At 32.7% G+C, this 27,029-nt stretch overlaps 2 protein-coding genes and 2 long non-coding RNA genes across 4 annotated transcripts; all 4 read right to left on the bottom strand.

Annotated features, from left to right (window-relative positions):
- Window positions 1-2,738: 2,738 nt before the first annotated feature.
- LOC136269668 (transcription initiation factor TFIID subunit 12-like) lies at window positions 2,739-5,720 on the bottom strand. Its single transcript, XM_066088965.1, has 4 exons — window positions 5,576-5,720; window positions 4,996-5,445; window positions 4,898-4,911; window positions 2,739-3,090 (listed from the first exon to the last, which is right to left on the bottom strand). The coding sequence occupies exons 1-4, from the start codon at window positions 5,637-5,639 to the stop codon at window positions 2,836-2,838; spliced, it is 783 nt and encodes a 260-aa protein (XP_065945037.1). The 5' UTR covers window positions 5,640-5,720; the 3' UTR covers window positions 2,739-2,835.
- A 50-nt stretch (window positions 5,721-5,770) lies between these two features.
- Window positions 5,771-10,159, bottom strand: LOC105342009 (uncharacterized). The gene is made up of 5 exons (XR_010715030.1): window positions 9,999-10,159; window positions 9,101-9,147; window positions 8,681-8,712; window positions 8,416-8,522; window positions 5,771-5,908 (listed from the first exon to the last, which is right to left on the bottom strand). It is a non-coding gene; the product is annotated as an uncharacterized lncRNA (long non-coding RNA).
- Window positions 10,160-10,268: 109 nt separating this feature from the next.
- Window positions 10,269-16,907, bottom strand: LOC136276111 (uncharacterized). Its single transcript, XM_066087104.1, has 10 exons — window positions 16,817-16,907; window positions 16,561-16,722; window positions 16,405-16,454; window positions 16,302-16,324; window positions 13,763-13,878; window positions 13,503-13,667; window positions 11,578-11,636; window positions 11,275-11,388; window positions 10,527-10,570; window positions 10,269-10,370 (listed from the first exon to the last, which is right to left on the bottom strand). Exons 2-10 carry the CDS (start codon window positions 16,587-16,589, stop codon window positions 10,269-10,271), a joined length of 702 nt encoding a protein of 233 aa, XP_065943176.1. The 5' UTR covers window positions 16,590-16,722; window positions 16,817-16,907.
- A 96-nt stretch (window positions 16,908-17,003) lies between these two features.
- LOC136275992 (uncharacterized) lies at window positions 17,004-26,983 on the bottom strand. Its single transcript, XR_010714486.1, has 6 exons — window positions 26,860-26,983; window positions 24,975-25,106; window positions 24,827-24,879; window positions 24,594-24,701; window positions 21,392-21,502; window positions 17,004-17,033 (listed from the first exon to the last, which is right to left on the bottom strand). It is a non-coding gene; the product is annotated as an uncharacterized lncRNA (long non-coding RNA).
- Between the last annotated feature and the right edge of the window lie 46 nt (window positions 26,984-27,029).

Genomic DNA, 27,029 nt, shown 5'->3' with positions numbered 1-27,029 from the left:
CTTTAAAATGAGTTAGAAATGTACAAAATTCAAACGTAACGCCAGGCGTATTGATACGTTTACTATGACGTAGGCAACATTCTTTATACGATATAAAATATTTTTTTAGCCAATCAGAAAGCGCGTTACAACCAGAATTAAATAATCTTTAATTAAAACATGTCTTATAATAACATTTTAAAGGAATTACTGTTTTAACATATCATTGATTCTGTTAACAAATTTAATATGTAAATTAAAAAGATGCATTACAGTCTGAATGTTTATTTTTGATGCAATAGCTAAATGTCAAGATCTAGGCTAATACAGGGTATTTGCGAATGGTAAAATGCAAATATAAGTAATAAACAACAATTATTTAATGAATATGGCGTTATGAATAGCAACTGCTCTGCTGGCATATTTTCCATGATGCGCTAGCGCGCATCATGGAATATGCCAACAAAGAATTTGGCGGAATCCAGGGATAACCACGAAGGAAGATTTCTCTAATGTCTGTCTCAAAACTCGAGAAAGGGGGGGGGGGGCATCCTCAGTGCTAGGAAGGATTCAGGGGTCACTTCATTAGTACTTGAAGGACCGGCTTTACCTTTGGTGAAAAGGGCAAGCTTGGGGGTGTACCCCGGTGAGGTGTGTTCTCCCCAGGTGGGTTATACCAGGGGAGGCAGGTAAGAGTTAGGGTCCGAGTCAGACCTTGATTTCCTCCTTTGGTTGTGGCAGTCACTCTGGTGAGCACCTAGAAGACTGTTCCCTGTGGGGGTACTATCGCGCCAAGGACCAGGGGAGGTCACCCCTGTACCCGGGTAGTGTTCTTTGGATTCCGCCGGTATGGGCTTGCTTTGTATAAATTGATTGTGACAAAATTCGCCACTAAATCATGTAATTACAGTCTTATTATCGAAAATAAATTCTCATGATTATTTTCCTGTTGTTAATTCAAATATTCGGTGTACCTGAAATTAATGCCGTAATAAAGAAAAAGCAGCTATAAATCTGTCAACTAATTAGAATATAATTGAAAGATTTTGTTATTTCAATGCCATGCACATTTTTCTCAGTCAGCCCGGAAAATGGAATTTGAGTCTATTGTATCTCTTTTCTTGGATAAGAATGTATCAAAAGAAAGACTACAGTTGGTAATGCATAGAAGTAATTTTTGCATTTTCATTCAGTTTTGAGCAATCAATATTATGTAAATAAATAGTTTAGTACGTATTTTCTTCGATTGATTTACTTGTATAAAAATTTTCATTAAAATGACATTTTCCTTCGTGACTTCAGAATTTATGGAAAACCTACCGTTAGCAATATTTATTTCGTATATTGCAATTTAGATATGATTTATCTCTACCAGAATAACAGAATAAGAAAAAGATTTGTTTTTCTGTCTCCTTCACCTACTCTGTGATCTTTTGACCTTATTTGTTATGCCTTTCGCAATTTCGGCATACAATTCGTCTAACCACTTTTCAAGTCTTCTGTTTTTATTCATATCAATTAAGGCATTTGAATTTTTTTTCAAAATTTGTTTTTATGTAGGCTTTATCCTTAATTTTGTATTAATGTTTGACAGTTTTGTGTAATTTATAAGATAATCCTGGGTTTTAGTTCAAATCAAATGATTAATATAATTTATTAAATATGTTGATGGTTCCTTTTTTATATTCACCGTGTTCCAAATGTAAAACGTTTCATTTCCGATGCCCTTACAACCATCTATTTTTTAAAAATCAACACACGTTTTGAGACATCTATGATAACTGATTTTCACGGTTTTTATGCACATGGTATGCTTCTAAATTAATTTTGTTGAATTGAAAAGTCGAAAATTCACAACTAACAAACTATGCTACGTTTCTGCCACAAAAAAGCCATTTTATTGTTACGTTGATGTTTCCAGCAAGAGCTTATTTATATAAAATTTTCAGATAAGCCTTTTTGTGATTTATTTTTTTCCTTTTTCAAAACTATAAATAAAATCAACGCACAAAATACTTTCTCGCCTGAGATGAGTTGGCAGAAGGAAAAGATTTTACTAGTAACCATTAAAAATCCAACTCTATTTTTTCAGTATTGGGTTGTATGTAAAAAAAATTAACGTGATTGAAGTGTTGTCTTCTTTTACGTTAACGTCCGTCCTCCAAATGTTTGGGATTATTCACCCCGGAGGATATGCATCAACAAAACAAAGTTCAGAAATAATAGTAAACAACATGCACATATACTAGGTTTATTCTGAATATTTGCCGGAACAATATCCATATTTAGAATCTATAAAAAGCGGTGTCAAAGTCGTTATACAATCATCCCCGCCTCAATGTAAGGAGTGAATTTAAATATGAGGGGAAATAATGCAAAACCCTTTATTTGTCATTTGTTTTGTTAAAAGTTGAGTATATTATATTTTCATTGAAATATGGCTTTATTGACCGGGAAAACTACTGCAATATTTATTATAAACAGGCACAAAATTTAATGTAAATCGGACCAAGCAGCTTTAAGGTAGTGGGTTTAATACAATCTTAGGCAATGCAATATATTTTTATCTTAACGGTTGTAAAAATATTTTAAACTAAATATGATTAGAAATTTTGCTTTTGCAAATTTTAATTATAATACGGACGCTTCATCATCGATTGTATTGAAATCATTTACAGGTAATTAAGAGTCGAATAATATGACAAAAAACAAGAAATACAATAAAATCGAAAATTCAATTTAATCTACTACATTACATTTTGAAAACGGAGATAACACACAGCGTTCAGTTTTAACCACACTTTATGGAATTGAAATTTTCATTTAATCCAATAATAAAGAAATATGTCCTTTTGTTCAATCTTCCTTTCCTGTTAGGCTAGGAATACTTGTTTTGTTTTCCTTCCAGGGTTTTGATTTGTGAGAACTTCGACACCTCTTTGTGAGAGTAAACAGGAAAGCCACCACCCCGAGGGTTGTAATCATCGCTCCTGCTCCCAGCCCTGCCGCTATCAACAGTTTCTCCAAGGAAACACGTGGGTTTAGAGCTATAACTTTGGTAACGACTCCGCTGTCTGGATGAATGCAATAGCATTCTACTCGTCCTTTTGTCTAAAAAAGAAAAAATTACATTGTTTTTGATTTGCAATATTAGAAAAAAGACTGGCCAGAGAGAGAGAGAGAGAGAGAGAGAGAGAGAGAGAGAGAGATGGATTAGAATTAAATATTGTATTTAAATGGACACAAGGCAAAGGCAAGAAAACACATAAGGGATAGTGCCTTTATTCTTTATCCAAAAGAGCCAATGTCTTTAATATATCGACAAACATGATAAGTTTGTATGAGTAAAGTGATTGTCTCAAATGTTACGTATTATTTAGTCTCTTGAATCAATTTCACACGTTTATCATTATTTTGTTTTCAAGTGAAATAATTTAAAGACTATTAAATTAGGTCAAATGAGTAAATTCAGGTGACCTATTGCTGTTTTCGTCCGTCCTAGTTCGTCATAGGTTGTGCGTTAACATTTTAACATTTTAAGATTCTTCTATGGAACAATTGAAATAATTTCAACCAATTGGGCATAAAGCATCTATGGATAAAGGGTAAAATTTTGATATCGTATGCTTTTGCGTCCATGGGGCCTGAGGAATGGAGCTAAACCAATTAAAATAATTCAATCTTTAAAAATCTTCTTTTCTACAGGGCATCAAGCAGTCAAACTGTTGGCATGATTGTAATAAGTATTGTGAAATCCATGGTCCCAGGATATGGGGTTCCTCTCTTAGGACAGAACCACTAGGGCCATATAGTGAAATTGTATTCTTAGAAAATCCTATTTCACAACTTTAAATCTACACTACCTGAGGCTGCTTCCACATAAGTGTCAGCTTTCTTGGCTGATTGGTTTCTAAGAAGATTTTTAAAGATTTACTCTATATATTCCTATGTAAAAATTCCACCCCTCATTGTTGCCCCGCTCTACCCCGAGAAGCATGGTTTTCACAACTTTGAATCTACACTATCTGGGGATGCTTCCATTTAAGTTTCAGCTTTCCTGGCCAAATGGTTCGGGAGAAGATTTTTAAAGATTTACTCTATATATTCGAACTCGACCCACCATTGTGGCCCCACCCTACCCTCAAGGGTCATGATTTTCACAACTTTAAATCTACACTACCTAAGGATGCTCCCACAAAAGTTTCAGCATTCCTGGCTGATTTAGTTTTTGAGAAGAAAATTTTAAAAGATTTCTCAATTTTGTTTTAATAATTCTTAATCATCTCCCCTTGTAAAAAAGCGTGATCCTTAATTTCAACAGCTTTCAATTTCCTTTGCCTAAGGATGCTTTGTAATAAGTTTGGTAGACCCAGTGGTTCTTGAGAAGTTGTTCAAAATGTGAAAAGTTTACGGATAGACAGATAGACAGACGGATGACAGACAAAATGTGGTCAGAATAGCTCACCTGAGCTTTCAGCTCAGGTGAGCTAAAAATGATACAGTTAATTAGTCAAACAAACTATCATATCATTCCATTAAATTTTGGTAAAAAAGGTAAAATATACACCTACAAGGTAGGGGTGGTGGTGAAGACATAAACTTAGCATGCAAGAAAAATAATTTAAAGACACAATTTATGAACCGGAAGAAAACATAATGGTCCGATAACAACAAGGAACAACAAAAATTGATATCTATTGTTTTGATCAAAAAAAACACATTTAACATATTACAGACTGATCAATGCTCTTTAAAAGTAAAGGACTGTTTTGATATCTTAAAAAAATAAACTTATAGATATTCTCTCTCTCTCTCTCCCTCCCTCTCTCGCCCTCTCTCTCTCTCTCTCTCTCTCTCTCTCTCTCTCTGCTGCGCTCGTCCATACAGTCGTACCGTAAGAATTTTTATTTATACGTACCGCCTTTTTCTTGACTGAAAAAGAAAATAAATTTGTTGATAAAGTTGAAAACAGTGAAATAATTAATGATCATATAATATATAAACACGTAAAATAACCTTTAGTAACATCGCAGTGACTTGTTTCACTTGTCCCTGTGTCGGTATTTTTTGTCCTGTTTGAGCCTGCTATAAATGTGTGAGTTGTTTGTGGCAATCCATGTTTCAGTGTGTTGTAAGGATTTGTTGAAAATGTTAGTAAGGTAATTGAGTCATTGGTCGTAATAGGTGGTATTCCTTTTGCTTCAGTGGTCGTAATAGGTGGTATTCCTTTTGCTTCAGTGGCCGTAATAGGTAGTATTGCTTTTGCTTCAGTGGTCGTAATAGGTGGTATTCCTTTTGCTTCGGTGGTCGTAAGAGTTGATATTCTTTTTCCATTAATTGTTGTGATTGGTGGTTTGTTTTTTGCAGGAGTACTTTTGGATTGCGGTGTGTTTTTCACAGTAGATGTTGTAGATGGTGGTTTGGTTATTACAGTAGGTGTTGTTGTGGCTGTGGTTGATGGTAAATCTAGAAGAAAAAACTTGAATTGTACGGTAAAAGCAATAATGTGTTAATTTAAGTCTTCTAGTTGTCAATGACAGTTTAAATCACCATTTCCTCTAGACGTTTTATATTAAGGAATCATTCCATGTCTTACCGTGAGGCTTAAAGTTTACTGTGATGCACCTTATATCCCCAGGAATACTGAGAAAGATAGGCATATTAATGCATCTTATATTTTTTCCATTGTTTCCGATTTTAGTCTACAAATGTTAAATTACATGATTTTTTTTTTCAATATACATGTGTATATACTGAGTATAGAAGTAGTTAATAGAGCATATACCTTAAAACTGCTGTCTGAAAGCAATATTGATTTTTTCCCGTGGTATTTTTCTCTGACAAAATTAAAATGTCATGCTGGCACACAGTGTCAGAGAGCAGGTCAAAAATATGTACTGGTGATGAAGACATGTCTCTTACTTTAGGACTACAAGCAAAACTATTTGCATTATCACGGCGTTCAAAATATGTTAATTATTAAGGACTGAAATTAACGTTTTTTGACAATGTACATCTTGGAAGGATAATGACTATCTTTATCTTATAAAAGTCATTGCTACACTGCTATTATTACGTATCATACAATTTATTTTGTTGTGTTCCGATTACAATTAAGATTCAATTTTGTTTACAAGTCTATTACTCCGAGGGTTGTTTGATATGTAATATATTTACATTCTACTGTGTTTTCCCATTAAATTCCGTGATGTTTAAATGCCTCTAAATGCAACACCTATTCACTGCGTATGAATTTACGAGTAATTTACATAAGTAGTTCTCAAACAGTGATTCCTATGTTATCTGTTAAAAGAACATTGCATGAATGTTGTCAAAACACCATGTTTTATAATTATTCAACAAAAAAGTTGACTTTATTGTTAAAAACAACATTTCAAGAGTTATTTATCATGGATTATATTTTCATGCTCGTCGATCACATCTCAACAGTCTATGTGAAAACCAGTTTGAACCGGTTTTGCAAAACAGCTGTTCTTGCTGTTACTTACTCACTCCCTCCGTGATCTGCACTTTATATCGATTTATTTAAGTAAACAATTGATTTCTTCAGTAAGGGAATGTAAATATAAGCATTAAATGATTTATTTTTGACGTCGTCGTGTCAATAACTGCCGTCAGGTGAGCAAACAAATTATCATAACGCGCTAACGCGCGTTATTCAATTTGTCTGCTCACCTGACGGCAGTTATTGACACGACGACGTCAAAAATAAATCATTTAATGCTATAGTGTATTGTACAATATTTCAAAAGCATTTGACTCAAATAGTAGAATGAACATTGCATCCCTTTAAAATATTCTCCGCGGATTGCTATACATAAATTCAATCTCTGAATCCATATTTAGAATACGTCACGGTACGCTGATATAGGTATAGACCTCTGAGGCACCGACTGATGACGGGGGCTAGATCTGAAGAGTATGGTGATTGTCCAAGACGGTAACCATCTCCGACTTCAAAAATTACTTCAAACGCTCAGATAAATGCGATGGAGTATTATAACGAAGTAGACGGACAGGCCTTAATCCAGACAGAGGGCGTCGGATACGATAATATTTCTTGAGTTTTTTAGTACAACATCTCGGTAATACCGACCTTTAATACTTTTGCCTTCCTGCACTGGAATTTACACATTTGTACTACTTTATATACCATCACATAAGAAGAATATGCAATAAAGAACTTTCTTTGTGCTTAAGGTCCTGTTGGCAACTACAGGCATTTTACCGTGTTTAGTTAGCTATATTTTGTTTCTAATATAATTTTTCTTATTTGTTCGAAATAGTGAACCCATGATTCGTCACCAGTAACAATATTTGCAAATTGTCTTTGATTGAATTTTAAAATCATTTCCAGCAATTGCTTAGTGGATTGTACTCGTACCCGTTTTTGGTCATCTGTGAATATATGCGGTATCCGTCTGGCAGAAATCCTTTGTAATTTCATAAATACGCTTCTAAATTAAATGCACCAAATATAGCAATGCGATATGGCGACAGCTTAGGCAATGTCACGAAACTTGTAACTGCCATCAATTTCAATTCTTTTCCTGACTTTTGGAGACATTTGTCTTGCCTGTTACAGTCATAGGTTGGCCAGATTTTACTGATCTTTGACGTACTCTGTGCCAATAAGAAATTTTTTCTCCACCTACAAAATGTATCATCAGACACATTATCAGACCCATGAACTTCTTTTAAGGTACTTCTCTACACCTAGACTTATACTTTTTAAGACACTACGTCACAAGATAGCGATTTAAATGTTTTGTGAAACTGTTTGTATCAGTCGATTCAGATGTATATCGTCATAGCTCAGTGGTTAAAGTATCAGGCTTGTGAACCGCAGATCATGAGTTCGAATCCGCCTGGGCTTTTGTGTTTTTATGTTTACTAAATGACATTTTTGAAAAATCCTTTTTTCTCCAAAATTGTACATTTTATCGCCATTTTGACATATAAACTTCTTATCCATCATGCTTTTTATCATAATCAAGTAATTTTCTGATTTGTGAGAATATTTCAAGGTGTAGTGAGACACCTTACAGAAATTCAGTAAAAACCTGTATTACCGAATGACCGAGTTTTGCGCAAACTTTAATGTAATGAAATAAAAAAATTTAATAGTCCAACAAAGTTTTCAAGCCATTTTTACAACAGTGGTCAACGATTGGCTCTATTGAAATGACTATGAGTTTATAACTATTAAGAGCTGGAGGCTCGTGTTTATACCGTTTGAAAGGTATTGGATAGAGCTATTTAAGAGTATAATCATTCACGAAATCGTGCAAAGCGTTATTGCGCTGTGCAACAATATACATTACATATCGAACAGCCCTAGTATGTTGCTTAATCTACGGTGCATCTTACAATATGTCTTAATTCTGCCAGGGATTCTTTAAAAGCTTTACCTACCATTTTTGGTTATATTGACTACTCGTTGATAGGATCACATGACATGGCTGTCCAGGTGTGCAGCTGAACTCAGATCCATTGGTTGGAGAGGGGGAGATAAAGTGTGACTAAAAATCGATATCGACCATTTTTGGGTATCAGAATAAAACAAATGAAATTTGAAGTTTGACTCAATTTAAATCCGATCTTATTAACACGCTGACTTTAAAGGGAAAATGAAGAGCAACTCGGTCATTTCGATTTTACTCGACATCATCATTCTTACCTGATAAATGTACGGGTTAACTTCGGATGTTTCTGTTTTTAACACCCACAAAAAAATTAAAATATATTAAGACAACAAGTTATGTTTCTATGCGGAGGTAAAAATTAAAATAATGTTTAATTTACTTTTTAGAAAGATATCTTTGTAAATATCGGAATGTCTGGCAAAGTTGTTTTTCACCAAAAAAAACCGCAAAGAGAAATTATCCCATTTCAGCTCACTTTTTTCCTTATAACAACCTGTGCCACTAAAATTCAGGACACTCAATGATGCATTTTGAATGCCTTTATCAGATAATATTATCAGAAAAGTTTATGTTCAAGTAAGATGGTCAACAAACTACCCATCACTTAGAATTAATATATACTCTTGAAATAACCACGACCACCCAGCCCTTATTTAAAACATCAAAGGTCTTACCTGGTTCTGACAAAACATTACAGCAGACTTTGTCATGCAAGACGAGGCTGATGAAAATGAAATAAAAAGTTGACGATTATTTCCGCGTTCATATTAAGTTTTGTTTGTTTGTTTGTTTTTTATTTATTTATTTACTTAAAGGTATTCATCAAATTATTCAAAAACAAAATCAAACTATTATTTTTTGCAAATTGCAAATCTCAGGCTTGTAAAAAAATATTCATGATATCCAAATGATTGTATAGCAATGTGTCGAACATATATTCCTGTAGTTCTTGAGAACACATTTAAGGGGTTTTGTTTTACTTTGCTTATTAAAGCGGAATGCTACACAAAAAATTATTTAATGGATCGTTAAATTATCATTTCTAAAACATAACACCATTGTTTAAAGAAGGATATATGTCCTTTAAGATAAGTATTTTGATTTTGACTTTACTGGAGGTTTGTCAGTGGTCTCGGGTGTATTTGAACAAAATGAACATTATATTTGATGCTTAAGAAACTGTATAATTATGGTCATGATATGAACAAACACAACTCCGCTCAGTCAGAAAGCTTGCAAAATTAAATAAACTGTGGATTTGTCGCTCTTGAAAAATATTTTAACAAACAGTTATGAATTATTCATTACTTATTGTGATGTTGAGCTCTAATCCTGCACTTATTCCAGAACCAACCCAACTATAGCGGATTAAATATTTATGAACTTTCGTGTGAATCCTATTTAAAACTATTTTCATCATTGAAAGAGACATTTTCTCTTTTATACAAACGTATAATATGAAGACTTACTTAGCATCGAATATTGAAGTAAAAGTAAAAATGTTTAACATCTTTAACGCACTACAGACAACAGACATATTTAAACTGCATGTAAGTAAATAAGTCAATATACCCGTCATCAGAAGTCAAAGATAAACAGAATTCGTCCGTCCCCGTCACATTGTGAACAATAGTCGCTGTCCCACTGCAGTCCAATGATCTTGGTCTCCTAGAATTGGCCAAAGATACACTGCTAAAGTTTGCTCCCGTCCAAAATAGATGATACCCACACGAACTGTTAAATAGCGTACCGTGTATTGATATTAATTGTAATATATCAAGTGCTCTCTCATGTATATATAATGCTAATGAATCGTCTTTGATAAATATACCAACAAAACCACTACCTGTTTGAATTTGTAACTGAATACGGTATCACACAGTCTTCTAAAACTTGGCATCTAATGAGTTCTGGCAAAACAAAGTCTCCAAACAGAGGTCCCGGCTTACATAAAAAAGAATTAAAACAATACAACAATGTAGCCATCTGTAAAAGGAATGACAAAGATTAATTAACGTTTTAAAATATTTACTAATAGAAATAAGAATTGACATCCATGTGAATGTTGTTAAAAGACTAGTTTTCGACAGTTACTCATACCTGTAAAGCCGTATTATTATTAATTGCTTGTGCTAACCCAGAATCTACAAAATATAATAAAAAGTTTGAATTATGACATTGTATGACATGTATTTTCTCAAGTTAAATTAATCGATTATATTACCGTTTTATGATCTTATTTAAGATTTTTTTTATTCAATACTTAATTTGTTCTTAGATAAAATAATACAACATATGCAATTCCATTAATTTAACAAATAAGCGTAATTACCACCTGCTGTTAAAATTAGATATTTTTGTTTTCAATTAAAATACACTATATTTCATTTCTTAAACAATCATAGAGATATAAAATAAAAATGGCTAAAATCTTTTTTAAATATTTTAACAATGACCAGACTCACTTATTTGCCAAAGAAACACAATTTTTTCTGACCAAGAGATATACATGAGTTTGTGACTGAAATAATGTTAAATGATTAATAATTCGGAATTTTAAAAAAAAAAACCAAAAGCCTACACGTATTTGATATTTTTATATTAAAACTTTGTGGGTTTTTTTAATATTTCATTAAAATCATTCTTTACTAGCACGAAGGCGTTTGAAGCTAAAGACATACGTCATACGTACATTTTAACAAAAACTTTATTCATCGAAGGTTTACAATTTTTAAATCAGTATTACAAACATTTGTTCAAATCATAATTTGTTTTAATTATAAAACAATCCATTTAACTCTTGTCCATTACGGCTGATCTAATCACACGAATCATTGACCAGACAGACCTTTCGTACAATTATTGCTGGAAAATCCCGACCGACAAAAACATCGGGGAACAGAGGAACTTCCGTCACAGGATCCGTTATTGTGACATGCTATTCCAATACAAGAACTTTGACCTGCGAAATATTTCATTTTTATGGAGAATGCGAGAAAACATAACAATAATGATGTTTTTTTCGAAATATTTGGCACATGCAGTTTTCAAAAATGTCTATTCATCAAAATCTATTTCTTCGAAAAATGTGATTGTGAAATCAATTTTGATATGACCATGATGATGGATGAAGACAATTATTTACTATTACCAGATACATTTTGTCGCAAATGAATGGTATAGCAGCGCTTGTCTTGGTAGTTGTGATCACTGAAAGAAAAACAAAGTATGCCTAAACGTATTAACCGTTCTAAACCTTTATTTCATATGTTAAATGTTTAAAGTAAAAAATCTTATTATTCTTTTTTTTAATGGGATCAATAATTAAAAACCAATTAAGGACCAATAAACACATCGTATATTCGATTGCATTTAAAAAATCGATTACAAAACAAACAAAGAGATAACAAGAGGCCCATGGGCCACATCGCTCACCTTAGCAACAATTGCCTTAATTCTGATCAAATTAGCATTACAGTATCAAAATATCTTGACAACTGAGTACAGTAGATCTTGCTAAAAAAAATTATCCACCTCTTATTTTAGGTAAATACCAAGCCCCTTTTGTTGTTGTACCTGTAAGAAGATTTTTTTCTATTCCTATATAACCAACCCCCCCCCCCCTTTTCGTGGCCCCACTTTTCTCTAGAGAATCATGGTTTCATCAAACTTAAATCTGCATAACCTGTGCTTTCACACTAAGTACTGACTTTTGGACCGAAACTTTCCCAGAATAATTTTAAAGATGTTCTCTATATATTCCTATGTTAAAATTCAAACCGCCATCACGGTCCCGCCCTACCACTAGGGACTGTGATTTTGCAAACTTGAATTTACACTACCCGAGGATGCCTCTACACAAATTTAAGTTTTTCTGGCCAAATAGTCTTTAAAAAGAAGATTTTTAAAGATTTTCTCTATATATTCCTAAGTAAAAATTAATCCCCCATTGTGACCTCACCCTACCCCTGGACTATTATTTAAACAAACTTGAATCTATATGATCTGGGGATGCTTCCACTCAAATTTGGGCTTTCCTGACCTAATAGTTTTGAGAAGGAGACTTTTAAAGATTTTCTCTATATATAAAAACCTATCCCCCATTGTGGCCCGGCCCTACCCCCAGGGACCATGATTTGAACAAATTTGAATCTACACTTCCTGAGGATGCTTCCATTTTAATTTGAGCTCTTCTGGTCTAATAGATTTTGAGAAGAAAATTTTAAAAGATTTTCTCTAAATATTCCTATGTAAAAATTTATCCCAAAATTGTGGCCCCACCCTACCCCCGGAGACCATGATTTGAACAAACTTGAATCTACACTTCCTGCGGATGCTTCCATTTTAATTTGAGCTCTTCTGGTCTAATAGATTTTGAGAAGAAGATTTTTAAAGATGTTCTCTATATATTCTTATGTAAAACTTGATCCCCCAATTGTGGCCCCACCCTACCCCCGGGGACTATGATTTGAACAAACTTGAATCTACACTACCCGAGGATGCTTCCATTTTAATTTGAGCTTTTCTGGCCTTATAGTTTTTGAGAAGAAGATTTTTAAAGATGTTCTCTATATATTCCTATTTAAAACTTGACCCCCCCTCTTGTGGCCCCTCCCTACCCCCTGGGACAATGATTTGAACAAACTTGAATCTACACTACCTAATAATGCCTCAAGACAAGTTTAAGCTTTTCAGGCCGAATAGTTTTTGAGAAGAAGATTTTTGAAAAATACCAACAAATTTTCAATAATTCTCAATTATCTCCCCTTTAGAGAGGGCGTGGCCCCTCATTTGAACAAACTTGAATCCCCTTCACCTAGTGGTGCTTTGTGCCAAATTTGGTTGAAATCTGCCCAGTGGTTCTTGAGAAGAAGATGAAAATGAGAAAAGTTTACAACGACAGACAACGGACAAATTGTGATCAGAAAAGCTCACTTGAGCCTTTGGCTCAGGTGAGCTAAAAATATAACAACGAACGACAGAGTTACTGAAAACATGATATATAGATATAATTTACTTTTTCTAGCCTAAACAGCAAAAATAATTAAATAAATTTGTAACGTGCTATTTACTTACATATATACTTGAGATGTGTCAGCAAAGAGTACGAAACATAAATCAAAATCAGTTGTGTTGTTTTTTAATATCGACACATCAAACTGACAAGACTGGGAAACGTTGTCTTTTAACGGAAAGACATACACACCATCATCTATAGTTTTGTCTGCCTTTAAAATAGGACTGAAATGCAAATGGGTATTTAGTATTAAAATGTGATTGTAAAAAAGTGTCATCTTCATTTTAAAAATACCTTTGTTGGTTGTGTTTGTCCTCACCATTTATTTTCTCCCAATTTGTTTTTTGCCCATAAATTCAGGTAACAATGTTCATTGACCAAACATTGTATAGCAGTGGAGTCCAAAAAAGTAGGTGGTACGAAATATGGGTATAGCTGGAAAAGTGACATTATGTAATTGTTATACTTTCATGTTAAATACTGAAATCTGATTGGTTAAGACGCAGTTAATAATATTTACTATTACCCTCAGCGTTAGCAACGCACTTGGCAACGGGTAACATTAAAAAATGTTACATGCGCGAAAATTATGCGCGTACGGTTCGCTGTAGAATTCACGTTATTCCTATATAAAAGCAGTAAAATTTTCTTAAAAATTTTAAAGAAGACATTCAGTATAACAAAATAAATAGTGCCTGTTTGGGAGGATAACAGTTGAAATTGACACCCCGAGAAAACCATTGTCAACCTCCGCTTCGCGTCGGTTGACAATGGTTTTCTCGGGGTGTCAATTTCAACTGTTACCCTCCCAAACAGGCACTATTTATATAATAGTACATCTGACTTACTATTTAAGCACTTTTATGCATTCTCGCTGTGTTAAACATATTACAAAACTTTTGTAGACGTATTGACATGGTTCATCATTTTAACCTTCTTTTACGTAAACATCGATAAGACTTGATTTGTATTTGGATAATTTTTTAAAAATGAAATGTAACATTTTAGCATGGTGCTAAAAACATTGAATTTTAGAACTAATATTTAAATTTGTTCTGATTTGATCTGACTGTCAGCTTGTAGTGTGGCTTGAAAGTTTATGGCCCCTCAGATAATTGAATTTGAAAAGTCTTGGTCGGTTCGATAAGACGTTTTATGTACTTAAAAAAACTGTAATGAGGATTAACATCTTCATTAATATCTTATATTGTAGATATATTGTAAAATATTGTATTTTATTTAAACGAAAATTCTAAACGTATTTGATTTTAATTTAAGATTTGAATAGCGACATGATATATGCTATATCTATGTACTGACTATGACGACAATAGCAAGTGTCCCTCGAGATAGCAAATCTTTCCCGAGGCGGTGCCAAAGGAATAGCTGATATCAAATGTAATGATAAACTTATTGTTCGAATAGTCAGTAATTAGACAGGTTTTTTATAATTTCCGAGGATGCAGAGATGTTAGCTGAAACTAATATCAGATCAGCCGTGGTGTGGTTTTTCTGATCAATTACGTCGGCTACGTCAAGCATTAACAATAAACAGTGCCGGTCAATCGTTTTTTAGGCTGAGTTATTTAAGCAAGCTTACGCAATGCCAGAGCTTACAAATAGCTAAGAAAAGTTCATTTTCCTACAACATTTACTCTCCCCTTGTGTTTAAAATAGATGCAAAACTCTTTCTCTTTCCTACTCTCTCTCTTTCAGTGGTCCAGAGTACGCAAAGCTCTCTCCTGGGTGGGAGGGAATAGTACATGTCAGACGTGGTTTGCGACAATGGCGTTTAACAAAATGTATTAAAATTTTTACGTACTCCGCCATTATTTCATATATATAGATGTTTAATGAACATGTTATACCTACTAACTTACCATTCGGAGTAATAGCGATCATTTTTTTTATGCAATTGTTACATCTTTCGCTCGGCAATCGACAGTCAATAAACGAATTGAACGATATGAAAGAACTTGAAGAGCAAAGGGGTAAGTTTATTGTTGAATTGTGTGTGTGTATGCTCTACTTTATCAGAAATGTTTCAGTGAATTTTTTTAATGTTTACTATGTTTTTTGATCATGGTGAAGAGGAAATTCGAATGTCCGTCAAAATGTCAACAAATCTAAATCTGTAATACCATAGCGAAAATCTATTGTGAAATTTATTGATATATTTTGTTATGAGAAAATTGTAATTGTTGTTTTTATTTGTTGTTTCTTTTCAGTTTTTTTACCTTTTAATGTCTCGTCAATATTGAATAAAATACGTAAACTGTTTATTATGAGTTTGGTGGACCTGGCGAGGCAAGGGTATATAAAATAAGTCAATATCCAGGACAGAACAGATATGTTAAACTGTTCAAAACTACCGTATATTTTGGGCGCCAAACATTGCAAGTATTTCGTAAGAATCATAAACATGCACCGTAGCTATGTATAGTCAAACCAAAATTTTATTTTTAGAGCTACAGATGTTTACTGTATGCATGTTTTGTCACAAGTATACACTTTCGAAAAATACCCCAATTCCGTCAGTAAAAAGGAATCTGATGGATATTTCCTTCTCTAACAAGTTCAGTGTTGACTCCAACAATACTGGAAGAATAAGCAATTGAATTCGAACTCTGCAAAATAGTTTCGATGACTACTACTTTATATATATTCATGATAGGGAAATCACCATGAAAACTATTTCTTGTTTAAAATGTAAAAATGAAATACATGCATCAGATTTATTGTCTTGATTTTACATTGAAATCATGCAAAGATGTTTATATCAAATCAAATATTGCATTTTAAATTAGAAGCTGGCTAAGTAATATTTAGACTTAGGGCTTAGAAGCATTATGACTTACCCTTTGAGGGGCCGTATACTTTCCTAAAAAAATAAAATCTTTTTTACATAAATTCGTTTTGCAAAATATTTTTCACTCAGCACAGGTTTAAAACTAGTTATACCTTCAGTAACATTGATATGGAAGCAGATTTCGTCTTCTATTTTCGCGTTACTGAAAGAATAGAAATAAAAACATGAATCTCAAAACTCAATTCTTATAATAAATTTAATGTAATATTTACACAAATGATATGTTTTAATAGAACCTAGACATTTACCTTGAGGAGGAAACAGAATTCAAACACATCCTCTGAATTCCTAGTTCATGACCAACGACAGTAAGAGTTCCACGAACTATTTCTTCATGGTTTATGGCCGGATCTAAAACTATCGACTGGGTCTCAAGCGTTTTGTCAGAATTTCCGACTTTTACTATAGGTCTGGATATGTAACATTTATGCAAAATGACTCAATCAAACAATCATAAAAGTTATAACCAATGATAAAAATGAAATATGTTCTTTATGAACTCACGTCAATAGTGTATTTTTGACAAGACTAAAAGGTATGAAGCATGGTCCATCGATGTAGCATTTAAGTAGTTCTATGTGTCGGCTTGTAAAATGTCCCTACAAAATTGGTTTAAATCAATTAACAAGTCAAATACAAAGTTTGCAGATGTTTTGTTAATAACTGACTCAATTTGTAGTAACATTGTTTACCTTTTCATCGGTTTGGTTTTGGTTTTGATCTGTAAATCGAATAAGTTTTGCAATAAGAATAAGATATATTGTAAATAAATGTTGAATGTTCAATAATTTGGAATTTTATACCATTTACCTGCTTTAAATGTGTTGATTTCGTTAAATAAATGTTGGTTTTTTATTTTTACTCTTTTTTTAGCAAAAAAAAATTATGAAGAAAGAGAGTACATAATTTAACGTACATGTATGAATCAACAAAGAACAAAGCAAGCAGTTTTATGTTTTCTAAATGGTAGCTGTGTGTCGACTAAACGTTTTGTTTGCATAGTTGTCACCATACAAAAGGCCTATGTGCCACATCGCTCACCTAAACAGCATTGCCAGCATAAACTCAGCTTTCTGGAGTAATTTACAAAATATATGGGCACTGTGCTTAAAAAGATCCTGTATAAAAAGATGTTCAAAATTTCCTCAATATTTTCTTTCGTTTAACAACAAGCCCCTTTTTGTAACAGTTCATAAGTACATATCAAGTTCATTTTTCTAATTTTGAACTTTTTATATAATATTACGATGATGAATCTATTCAAAAGCAGCGAATATTTCATACAAAGAAATAGAATAAATATAAGCAGTAAATATTATTTTTGGATATTGTCGGTCCTATAACACACCATGCCGTGCAGACACATTATTAATATTCAAAAATTCGCGTACAAACATATTGTGTAATTCCTTAATTTCTTTAATAATGCTGTCCATAAATCTATAAATGTACATATTCTAATTGAGATTACTTTTAAATAAACCTTTTCCAACAGGTTGTTTTAAAATCAACTATTATCTAATACATAAAAATAAAAATGTTTAATTTTGGTATATTATATCTTATTGTCTATGAAATAAAAATACAGTCGTTGATAATCTGTAAAGTTGAATATAAAAACTTGAATATACACTCTTAGGATACATTCAAAATCAAGTTGCAACTTTTCTGGCCAAAAAGTTTTGAAAACAAGATTGCTTTATATACTTTTATGTAAGAATTCAATCCTACATTGTGTCATTACCCTACCTCATCATGATCATGATTTCAGAGTTGAATTTTCATTACCTTCAGATGTTTGTTACAGATTCTTTTGCCGAATTGATTTTGAGATAACGCATAGCCCATTATAGCCTTTTTAACCCCCGAAGATAACGATTTGAGAAAATGTGAAACAAGAATACCTGAGGATACTTTTGCACAAGTTACAAGTATTCCTACCAATTGGTGTTTGAGACGATTTTAAAAAAATTCAATAAATTTTCAATAATTCGTAATTATCTTCCCTCAACATAAAGCTAGTAACTTCATTTTAACAAATTGGAATCTCCTTAAACCAATAATGCATTGCATTACGTTTTGTTGAAATTGGAGATTCGGAGAAGAAGTCTAAAATATAAAAAAAGATTACAGACGAATGGACATACGCCCGACAAAAATTGATCAAAAAAACTCACTTGAGCTTTCAGCTTGGAAGAGCTAACAAGAGGCCCATGGGCCACATCGCTCACCTGAGGAACAATACATGTAGGTATGATAAAATCAGCTCAATGGAGTCATAATACACACTATCTGGACAATGTACAATAATTCATGTAAATCCTGTATAAATAAAATCCATTTTCCCCTGGATATTCTTATGTTTATGATCATTAGTCCCTTTTCTAACAGGATGATTTTATAGTCATATCATATGTTGAGTATTGCAGTTCTAAAAAAGATCCCTAACAATAGTTTATATATGGGATATAAACGTATATCAAACTCTGAACCTTCTCATGAGGCCAAAGAATTGTCCTGGGGCCAAAGTCTTTACAATTATAAAGAATCATCTGGCTGATTAGTTTCTGAGAAGATTTTTAAAGATTTACCCTATATTTTCCTTTGTTAAATTTTGAACCCCCCCCCCCCCCATTGTGGCCCCACCCTACCCATGGGGATCATTATTTTCACAACTTTGAATCTACACTACCTGAGAATGCTTTCACACAAGTTTCAGCTTTCCTGGCTGATTAGTTTCTGAGAAGAAGATTTTTAAAGAATAACTCTGTTTATTCCTATGTAAAACATCGACCTCCCATTGTGGCCCAAACCTACCCCCAGGGGTCACGATTTTCACAAATTTGAATCTACACTACCTGAGGATGCTTCCACACAAGTTTTAGCTTTCCTGGCTAATTGGTTTTTGAGAAGAAGATTTTTAAAGATTTACTGTATATAATCATATGTTAAACTTCGATCCCCCATTGTGGTCCCAACCTACCCCCAGGGGTCATGATTTTCACAAATTTGAATCTACACTACATGAGGATGCTTCCACACAAGTTCCAGCTTTGCCGGCTAATTAGTTTCTGAGAAGAAGATTTTTAAAGATTTACTGTATATATTCCTATGTAAAACGTCGATCCCCCCGGGGTCATGATTTTCACAAATTTGAATCTTCACTACCTAAGGATGCATCCAGACAAGTGTTAGCTTTCCTGGCCGATTAGTTTCTGAGAAGAAGATTTTTAAAGATTTACTTTTTATATTCATGTTAAACTTCGACCCTCCATTGTGGCCCCACCCTACCCCCTGGGGTCATGATTTTCACATCTTTGAATCTACACTACCTGAGGATGCTTCCACACAAGTTCCAGCTTTCCTGCCCGATTAGTTTATGAGAAGAAGATTTCTAAAGATTTACTCTATATATTCATTTGTTAAACTTCGACCCCCCCCCCCCCCCCCCATTGTGGCCCCATCCTCAGGTGAGCTAAAAAGGTTAAGTTTACAATTCAATAAGTTGGTTTCTGGAAGAACAGATTTTAAAAATTTTCGTAATAAATATTGACAATTTTTTTTACTTTTTTAATCTTTAGCTTTTAAGATCTGTGTACAAACATAGAATTGATAGCAAATCTCTGTATCTTGCTTATAATTCGAAGCTTAACACTCAAATATGGTTAGTAAATAGAAATTGTAAACAATTAAACACAAGAAACATGCACTACATGTATAACAAATAAAGAACACAATTTATTTTCTCGAAATGAATCATATATATACATGTATATACCTACATATTTCCGTAAGCGATATCAAACTCTATTTAAACTGAATAAACTAGAGAAAATGCCGAGCATCTCGACAAAACCTATTGCATTAATCTATCATTACGCAAAAGATAATGCCGAATTACCGATAGAATGAATTGTATTTCAGTACCCCTACATCAGATTTTGCTTTATTTGCGCAGGTAAACAGTTAACGTAACTGTTTGATTTACCGAAGTCTCTGTTTGATTTGATACGTACAAATCACGAAATACAGACGATAGTTTCCAGGTTACAAAGCATAAATAATGAAAACGAAACGAAAATCAGAACAAGCTAACACCAACGTCATGTGTGAAAACTATCAACGCATTGAAATATTTAGCCTAAGTTTACTTCACAAAATCGGCACCAATATATTTTTCATGTTTCAAAATTTCCCTTCATACGCGAACTGTTGCACAACAAGCAAATTCATCATAGTCAGATCGACCTTTTTTCGTATAATGTCATGGCTGCTTTAAACAAAGAACCTCGTTTTAGAAGTATGGAATACGAGTCTTGGTAAAATGGGTATGCAAACCCGGGCCGTGGCAAAATAAATGCCGGGGCAGATCGGCAATCGTCAATTCCAAATACGCATTAATTTGCAGCAATATCTACAGCGAATACAAATATACTAGTCCATCAAATATCCTATAATTTTAATGAGATTGGCAGATTAATAACTGCCAATCTTTTGTTTTGCCCAGGCCAAGTCTTGCCTACCCATTTTACCGGATGCCGAGCCCGAAGCTATTAAACTGATTGAAACACGCCTTTCCTTTATTATTATTTTCGTAATAACTTAGATTTGAAACAAAATTAACCCTTAATTTTTGCAATTTATATTTTCCTTCCTATAAGGAAAATTTATGCTAAACAACGTTGAATTTGCCTCGGTAGTTCTTGAGAAGAAGATTTTTAAAAATGCACCCCCCTTTTTCTACAGTTTCAAGGTTTTCTCCGCTTTGAATATAGATCGGACTTTTATTTTTGCAATTTATATTCGCCCTCCCATAAGGATGCTTTGTGCCAAATTTGGTTGAAATTGGATAAACAGTTTTAGAGAAGAAGTTCAAAATGTAAAAAGTTTACAGACGGACAGACGGACGACGGACAAAATGTGATCAGAATAGCTCACTTGAGCTTTCAGCTCAGGTGAGCTAAAAAATAAACACCAGACCAAGATTAATTAAGCACGATATGTTTAAACAGAACTACCAAAATAAATGTTAGCCTTAACTAAGATTTTGATGTGTATCTTAAAGAATTACATACGTACTTTTCAATTGACAAGAACTGGGAGATTCAGGTCGACAAACACATTCTGTCTGGTTTACGTTTGTAAAACAGACACCATCGTTTCCACAGTATTGACTGCTATCGCAAAAACCTGACAAAAGGCAAATAAAACAGTGTCATTTGATGTCATCTCAAAGCCACAACTAACTTCAATGACTCAGCAAAAACTTTATCGCATGTCCTAGTTTGTCTAAGATATGCGAATTCATCCATAGGCATATTCATTGTATTAATGTTTTTTCCGGATTTTTTCTCTATCGAACATATTTACTTTTAAATTAGTATACGCTTCACGCTTCCTTTCACAATTCTTCTTGAGGCTGGAAAGACACGTTCAAAAATGTCTTTCAAAATATACTCTAAATATTTCTAAAATTAGTTCGAGAATACTTTGTTGATACTTTGTTGATTTTTTTTATTCGATATATAATAAAATTAACATTTATATATTATTGATAGCCATCGAATTCTTATAAGTGTATGGGTTTTAATTGATTAATTTTACTTCTGGTCTTATCCATCGCCATTCCAAACAGTTTGATAGCCCCCACATCAACAGTTTCCGACATAATCTTCGGGTCTCTGCAAGAATTTTTCAAGACGCTTTCAAACTTGGGTTTTTATTGCAAAACTCAGGGCCACGCGCTTAAGTTTTCTCAAAAATTCCTTCTGATCATATTAGTATTAATGACCACATACAGTTTACTTCCGTTACTTATACATTCTTTTACAATGTTGTCTAGACAATAAGCACATTAAGTCAAGGGGCTCTCAAAGCCAAGGTCGACATTAAGAATGCTTTTTGTCTTTTATTAATTTATCCAGGCGACTTCGAACTTTTAAAATTAAACATTAATGAATCTTACTAAATTTACAAATGTCTCCCCTTTGGGTATTCGTCATCATGCAAACTCTTTGAAACTTTTTCTATCTTCATAGAATGGATTGCTGAATTTAAAACACCATTCGATATAGTTCACCACTTCTTAAATGATTTTATCTATGCTGGGCATTTCAATTGAGATAAACGTTTAACGCTTATGCAAATGTTTCAGTATACCAGGAACAGCACCAAATGCAAACCCATTCCAGCCTAATTCCAGTCATTGGTTTACAAGCCTCATTAATAAATGCACATGCAATAGGTATTAACGCTTTGGAAATTTTCCGTCAATTTCAAAAAATTGCAAAAAGTTTGGCCTCCACCCAAAACCCACATTACAAGATTTGTAGCTAATTTGACCATCTCTGGTTATAAATACTCGACAGCATAGTCATACATAGCAGCCATCAGTTTTTACACCAAGAAGTTCTACAAAATTGAGCCTGTTCAACTATTGTATCAAAAGGAAATTTCTTTCGGGTATACAAAGAACATTGCCTTTTAAAGATGTTTGGTTGCCTATTATATTAGAACTACTAAACACAATTATCCCGACACTGTACACAGTATGAAACATTATATTTGACGCAAAGTTGTTAACCGCTGCCTTCACCTTACCATTTCATGTCCTGCTGAGCTTAGGTGAAGCACACTGTCTCAAGGCAACACAACAGCAAATATCATTCAGTCTTGATATTTCACTGCTATAGGCTGAAATTCAACTAACAATCCAACAACATAAAACTGACGAATAGGGCACTGGAACAATTTAACGTATACCGGCTTTAAATGGCGTGACATGTCCTTTCGCGGCTATGCAAAATTATCTACAGATATACACAGTGGAAGTTGGCCCATTGTTCATTCATTTTGAAGGTCAGCCATTGACCTGTTATCAATGTATCACCATTTTTAAGCGTTGTCTTGATATTATAGGGATTGATAGCTCCAATTATAATTCACACTTATAGTCTGTGGTTTCATTTATTTTCAAGGGTATCAATTTTCGTGGAAAAATGAAAATCAGATGTTCAAGGATACGTAAATTCGTTGCCAATGATAATTTCAATACAAATTGATAGTAGAAATAGCACTTCAATGAACATTTAATTTCATGGATAAACTTAAAAATGAAATCCCTGAATATTGGTTATCAACGAATATTGATGAAACCACAGTATCCAAGGGTTAAGATGGTGGCGTTCTAATGCATCCTGTGTATGCATACGTTAAGGATAACATTTACTCAAAATAAAAAGAAAGTCCATTGATGATAATGAAAACCATTTATTGTGTTAGAGAACTTTCTTTGTATAGTTAATTTTCACTTTCAAAAATAGGTCAATGACCTACTTTTTGAGTTAATAGCCTTTGAAGATTTATGGAAAATTTAAGAAAAATCAATAAAAATTTTACACTGTGATTGGATTTATCTCAAGTGTGAAAATAATACAAATGACTCAACTCCTTTAAAAATGGAAAACATTTTATGAATTGCAGTGGCACTAAATAGATAGAAAGCATTAAGCTTTCATTGACAATTTTTATAAAAGTTTCAGTCCAAATTTCCTCTGTGTTAAAATCCTTACCCATTTTTTTAATTCAACAAATCATTGAATGATGATAATGTTAAAAAACATTTATATTATTAAACTTAATATATTGAATCCATTCTGCTGAAATGTATGATCAAAATTTTGAGATAAGGTAACTTTCATCGTTTTCACACATTTTCAAAATTTTTTTAGTGTGTACCATACGATTATTTAAATGAAAAAGTGAGATAAAATCAACAAAAATAATGCAACACTATGTTAACTTACAAATCAAATCTTAACTTTAATAGTATAGTCCTGCCAATAATATTTCAGTGAAAAATAAAATTTGAAAAATTTGGTCCAAATTTCTTGTGTTTTGATATAAGACCAAATTTGGTTGAACCTAATTTTAAATACAGTAAAAAATCGAATTTTATGTCAGTAATAAATCATGTCGATACTACGTTATGTGTTTGGAACAAATGTTACCAAATATTCACCTTTTTAACAATCTGAATTTGAAAACTCAAACCCTAAGTAAACAACATCCTTAACACCCCTTTTATTTTATGCAACTTACCACTAACAAGCCTACTTTTAGGTCCAAAAAAAGTTTGGATTGTTGGATCATCAATCATCAAAAGAGCAGCCAAACGAAGTTACATTTCTCGTCTTAAAGGCACTCAATTGAAATGATAATTTTTATGGAGGATGCTCATTTTTAGGAATACACATTTAGATATTATAATGTTATATAATACCTTTCTCACAATATCGGCCCCAGTATCCTTTTTGACAATGACATTTTACGCTTCCCGTAGGACCAATCTGGCAGTAACCGTTATTCATACAAGGACTTGATAAGCATTCTGGTAAATAAATAGAAAATGAAAAAAATTGGTATAGACGCATTATATATTACTATTTTGATGGAACATGTTATCAATCTAATCTGCAATGTCAAAGTTGCTAACAATGATCTAATAAATCTTACTATCAGCATTGTCATGGGTGTGCATTTGGTAACAACGTGTTTCACCTTTGGAACTTAAATGAGAAAATGAAAAAAAAAATCAGATCTTAGAATGGGTATGTTTTATTTTTTCTTCATGATTATTGATTGGAAATTGATTGATGCTTACCAAAGCTTGAAACACAATGCATTGCGTCCAACCGTAGATGTGTTGGTGTAAACTATCTCGTACCGACATATCCCAGACTTCAGTAGAGGGGCGAATACACCAGTCAGTCTATCATGCGTTGTCAAATTTGGACTAAAATGTAACTTGTAAAAAGTCATTATGTTCATGTATATTAAATCGTTGGATAGGGAGAAAACCTAAAGTTTTAATCCTCCGAGAAACATCATATTAAATATTTATTGCTTATTGTACATAACAACTATACAAATTCATTAAATTCGTGTGTTCCTAATAGTTTTTATACTCTAATAAGCAAAATCGTAGTAAACATTTGCATTTAGAAGTTAGGTTCATTTCTGTTATTTTTCAATTCAATATCAAATCATCAAATCATATCTAGATTTGAAATATTTAAAAAGTATTCAAACATTTAGCATTTAGACATACAACGAAGAGTTAAGTAAAAGAAGAGTTATTTCCCCTTAGCATGAATAAAATGGATAAAGAATTAGAAGTTTAGGATAAAATTAAACTGCGAAAATATCTTAAACTTAACAATAATTCTAATTACTTCCATGTGATTATATTTACATAAAATAAATTAAATTATCTTGCAAAAATTTTAAATTCAAAGATTTACAACAAAATATGACATCACAGAACACTGGGTCGTCTTTAAACAATTGTTTTTGTCGTTTGATTATCCTTAGCTTTAATATCCATGTTTTGAAAATCACGAAGATTTCTGAAGAGAAAATTCGTATTAATTCCCCGGGGACTCGACGTTTCAGGGCCCTACAACGTAACTGTCTAGGATAATGAATAACACGCTTTATAGAATTATTATAATGAGATATCATAAAATTAGCTTATATATCATTTGATCTTGAATGAACATTTTAAAAGAAGGCATATTTTTAACAAATGCATTGTACAAGGTTAATACATCGAACTTTGTTCCTCAAAAGGATAAAATCAAGTACTGATTAATTATTTGTAAGTATTTCCTATGATAAATAAAACCAAATTTAAAGATGCTGCAAAGAACAATTAATTGTTTTCTGGAAATCAAAACTAGCAGAAATTACAAGAGATATGAGAATTAATTCAGTTTTAGAAAATGATTTCAAGACTTTCATAGAAGTCGAGGAATAAATGTTCAATATACATGTAGCAAGTCAATAGTAAAATTCTAGTTCCTTTGTTTCTGTACATTCATGAGGAAAACAAAGTTTTTATTCAAATAGTCATTAACGGTCAAAGAGTTATTCGATGGTATACATGATTGGGATTAATTACTTCTCAAAATAAATATGACAATAACACAATATCGCTAAATGCTTAACATGTTTTACTGATTTAACGATATATTATTTAATTCAAATATCAGAGAAATGAAAAATAAACTTCAAAATGCAAAGTCCACGCCGATTTGAATGTCACGTCGTGAAGATTCAAAATACCAAATACAACCCCGATTTGGAACGTGCAGAAAATCGAATGATTTGTTTTGAACATATTTTTATTGTACAAGAATACAATTGGTATTGGGCATAAGTTCCATAATTTAAACCGCCCTCTCTCAATGGGAATGAAATGCTTCTATTAGTTTCGAAGAGTTAATAGTTTCAATATGAGCAACGACTTTCTCGTGGTAAATGTTGTCTAAGTGAAATAGCATTACTTTGAAAATCATACAGAGGTTAAATTATACTGTATGTATTCTTTTTTATTGAAATTTTGAAATTTATCAATGAATGGTATCACTTTTGATTAATTAAAAGTAAATTGGACGTGCAACTAATAAGTAACTAATGGTTTTTACTGAATGAAAATAAAAAACGGTGTAAAGATTTGTTAATCTACAGAATACAAAATTTATTACCAGTTTGATTTTGTTTCTGCATACATATAAAAATGGCAAGGTTGTCCCTTTTCACAGCCAATCACTGTCCCTCGCGGAGGTGTTTGAGAAGAAAATGAGCATACCGGGTACAACTTTGACATCTACATTAGATACGTATAGCAGACGTTTATGTATTTACAATTGAAAGA

This window comes from Magallana gigas, chromosome 6 (genome assembly GCF_963853765.1).
Source record: "Magallana gigas chromosome 6, xbMagGiga1.1, whole genome shotgun sequence".
Classification (NCBI taxonomy): Eukaryota; Metazoa; Mollusca; class Bivalvia; order Ostreida; family Ostreidae; genus Magallana; species Magallana gigas.
The sequence above is the reverse complement of the archived record's forward strand: the minus strand, read 5'-3'. Positions and strand labels throughout refer to the sequence as shown.

Excerpts from the sequence above, each read along its gene's own strand:
- LOC136269668 (XM_066088965.1), bottom strand. The coding sequence starts at position 5,639 with ATGCCTATCTTTCTCAGTATTCCTGGGGATATAAGGTGCATCACAGTA. Across the intron at positions 5,446-5,575 it reads AGTAAACTTTAAGCCTCACG|ATTTACCATCAACCACAGCC; the intron begins GTAAGACATGGA and ends TTTTTCTTCTAG.
- LOC136276111 (XM_066087104.1), bottom strand. The coding sequence starts at position 16,589 with ATGTGTTTGAATTCTGTTTCCTCCTCAAG. Across the intron at positions 13,879-16,301 it reads AGTATACGGCCCCTCAAAGG|CTATACCCATATTTCGTACC; the intron begins GTAAGTCATAAT and ends TCACTTTTCCAG. Across the intron at positions 10,571-11,274 it reads CAGCAATAATTGTACGAAAG|ATTCTGGGTTAGCACAAGCA; the intron begins GTCTGTCTGGTC and ends TATATTTTGTAG.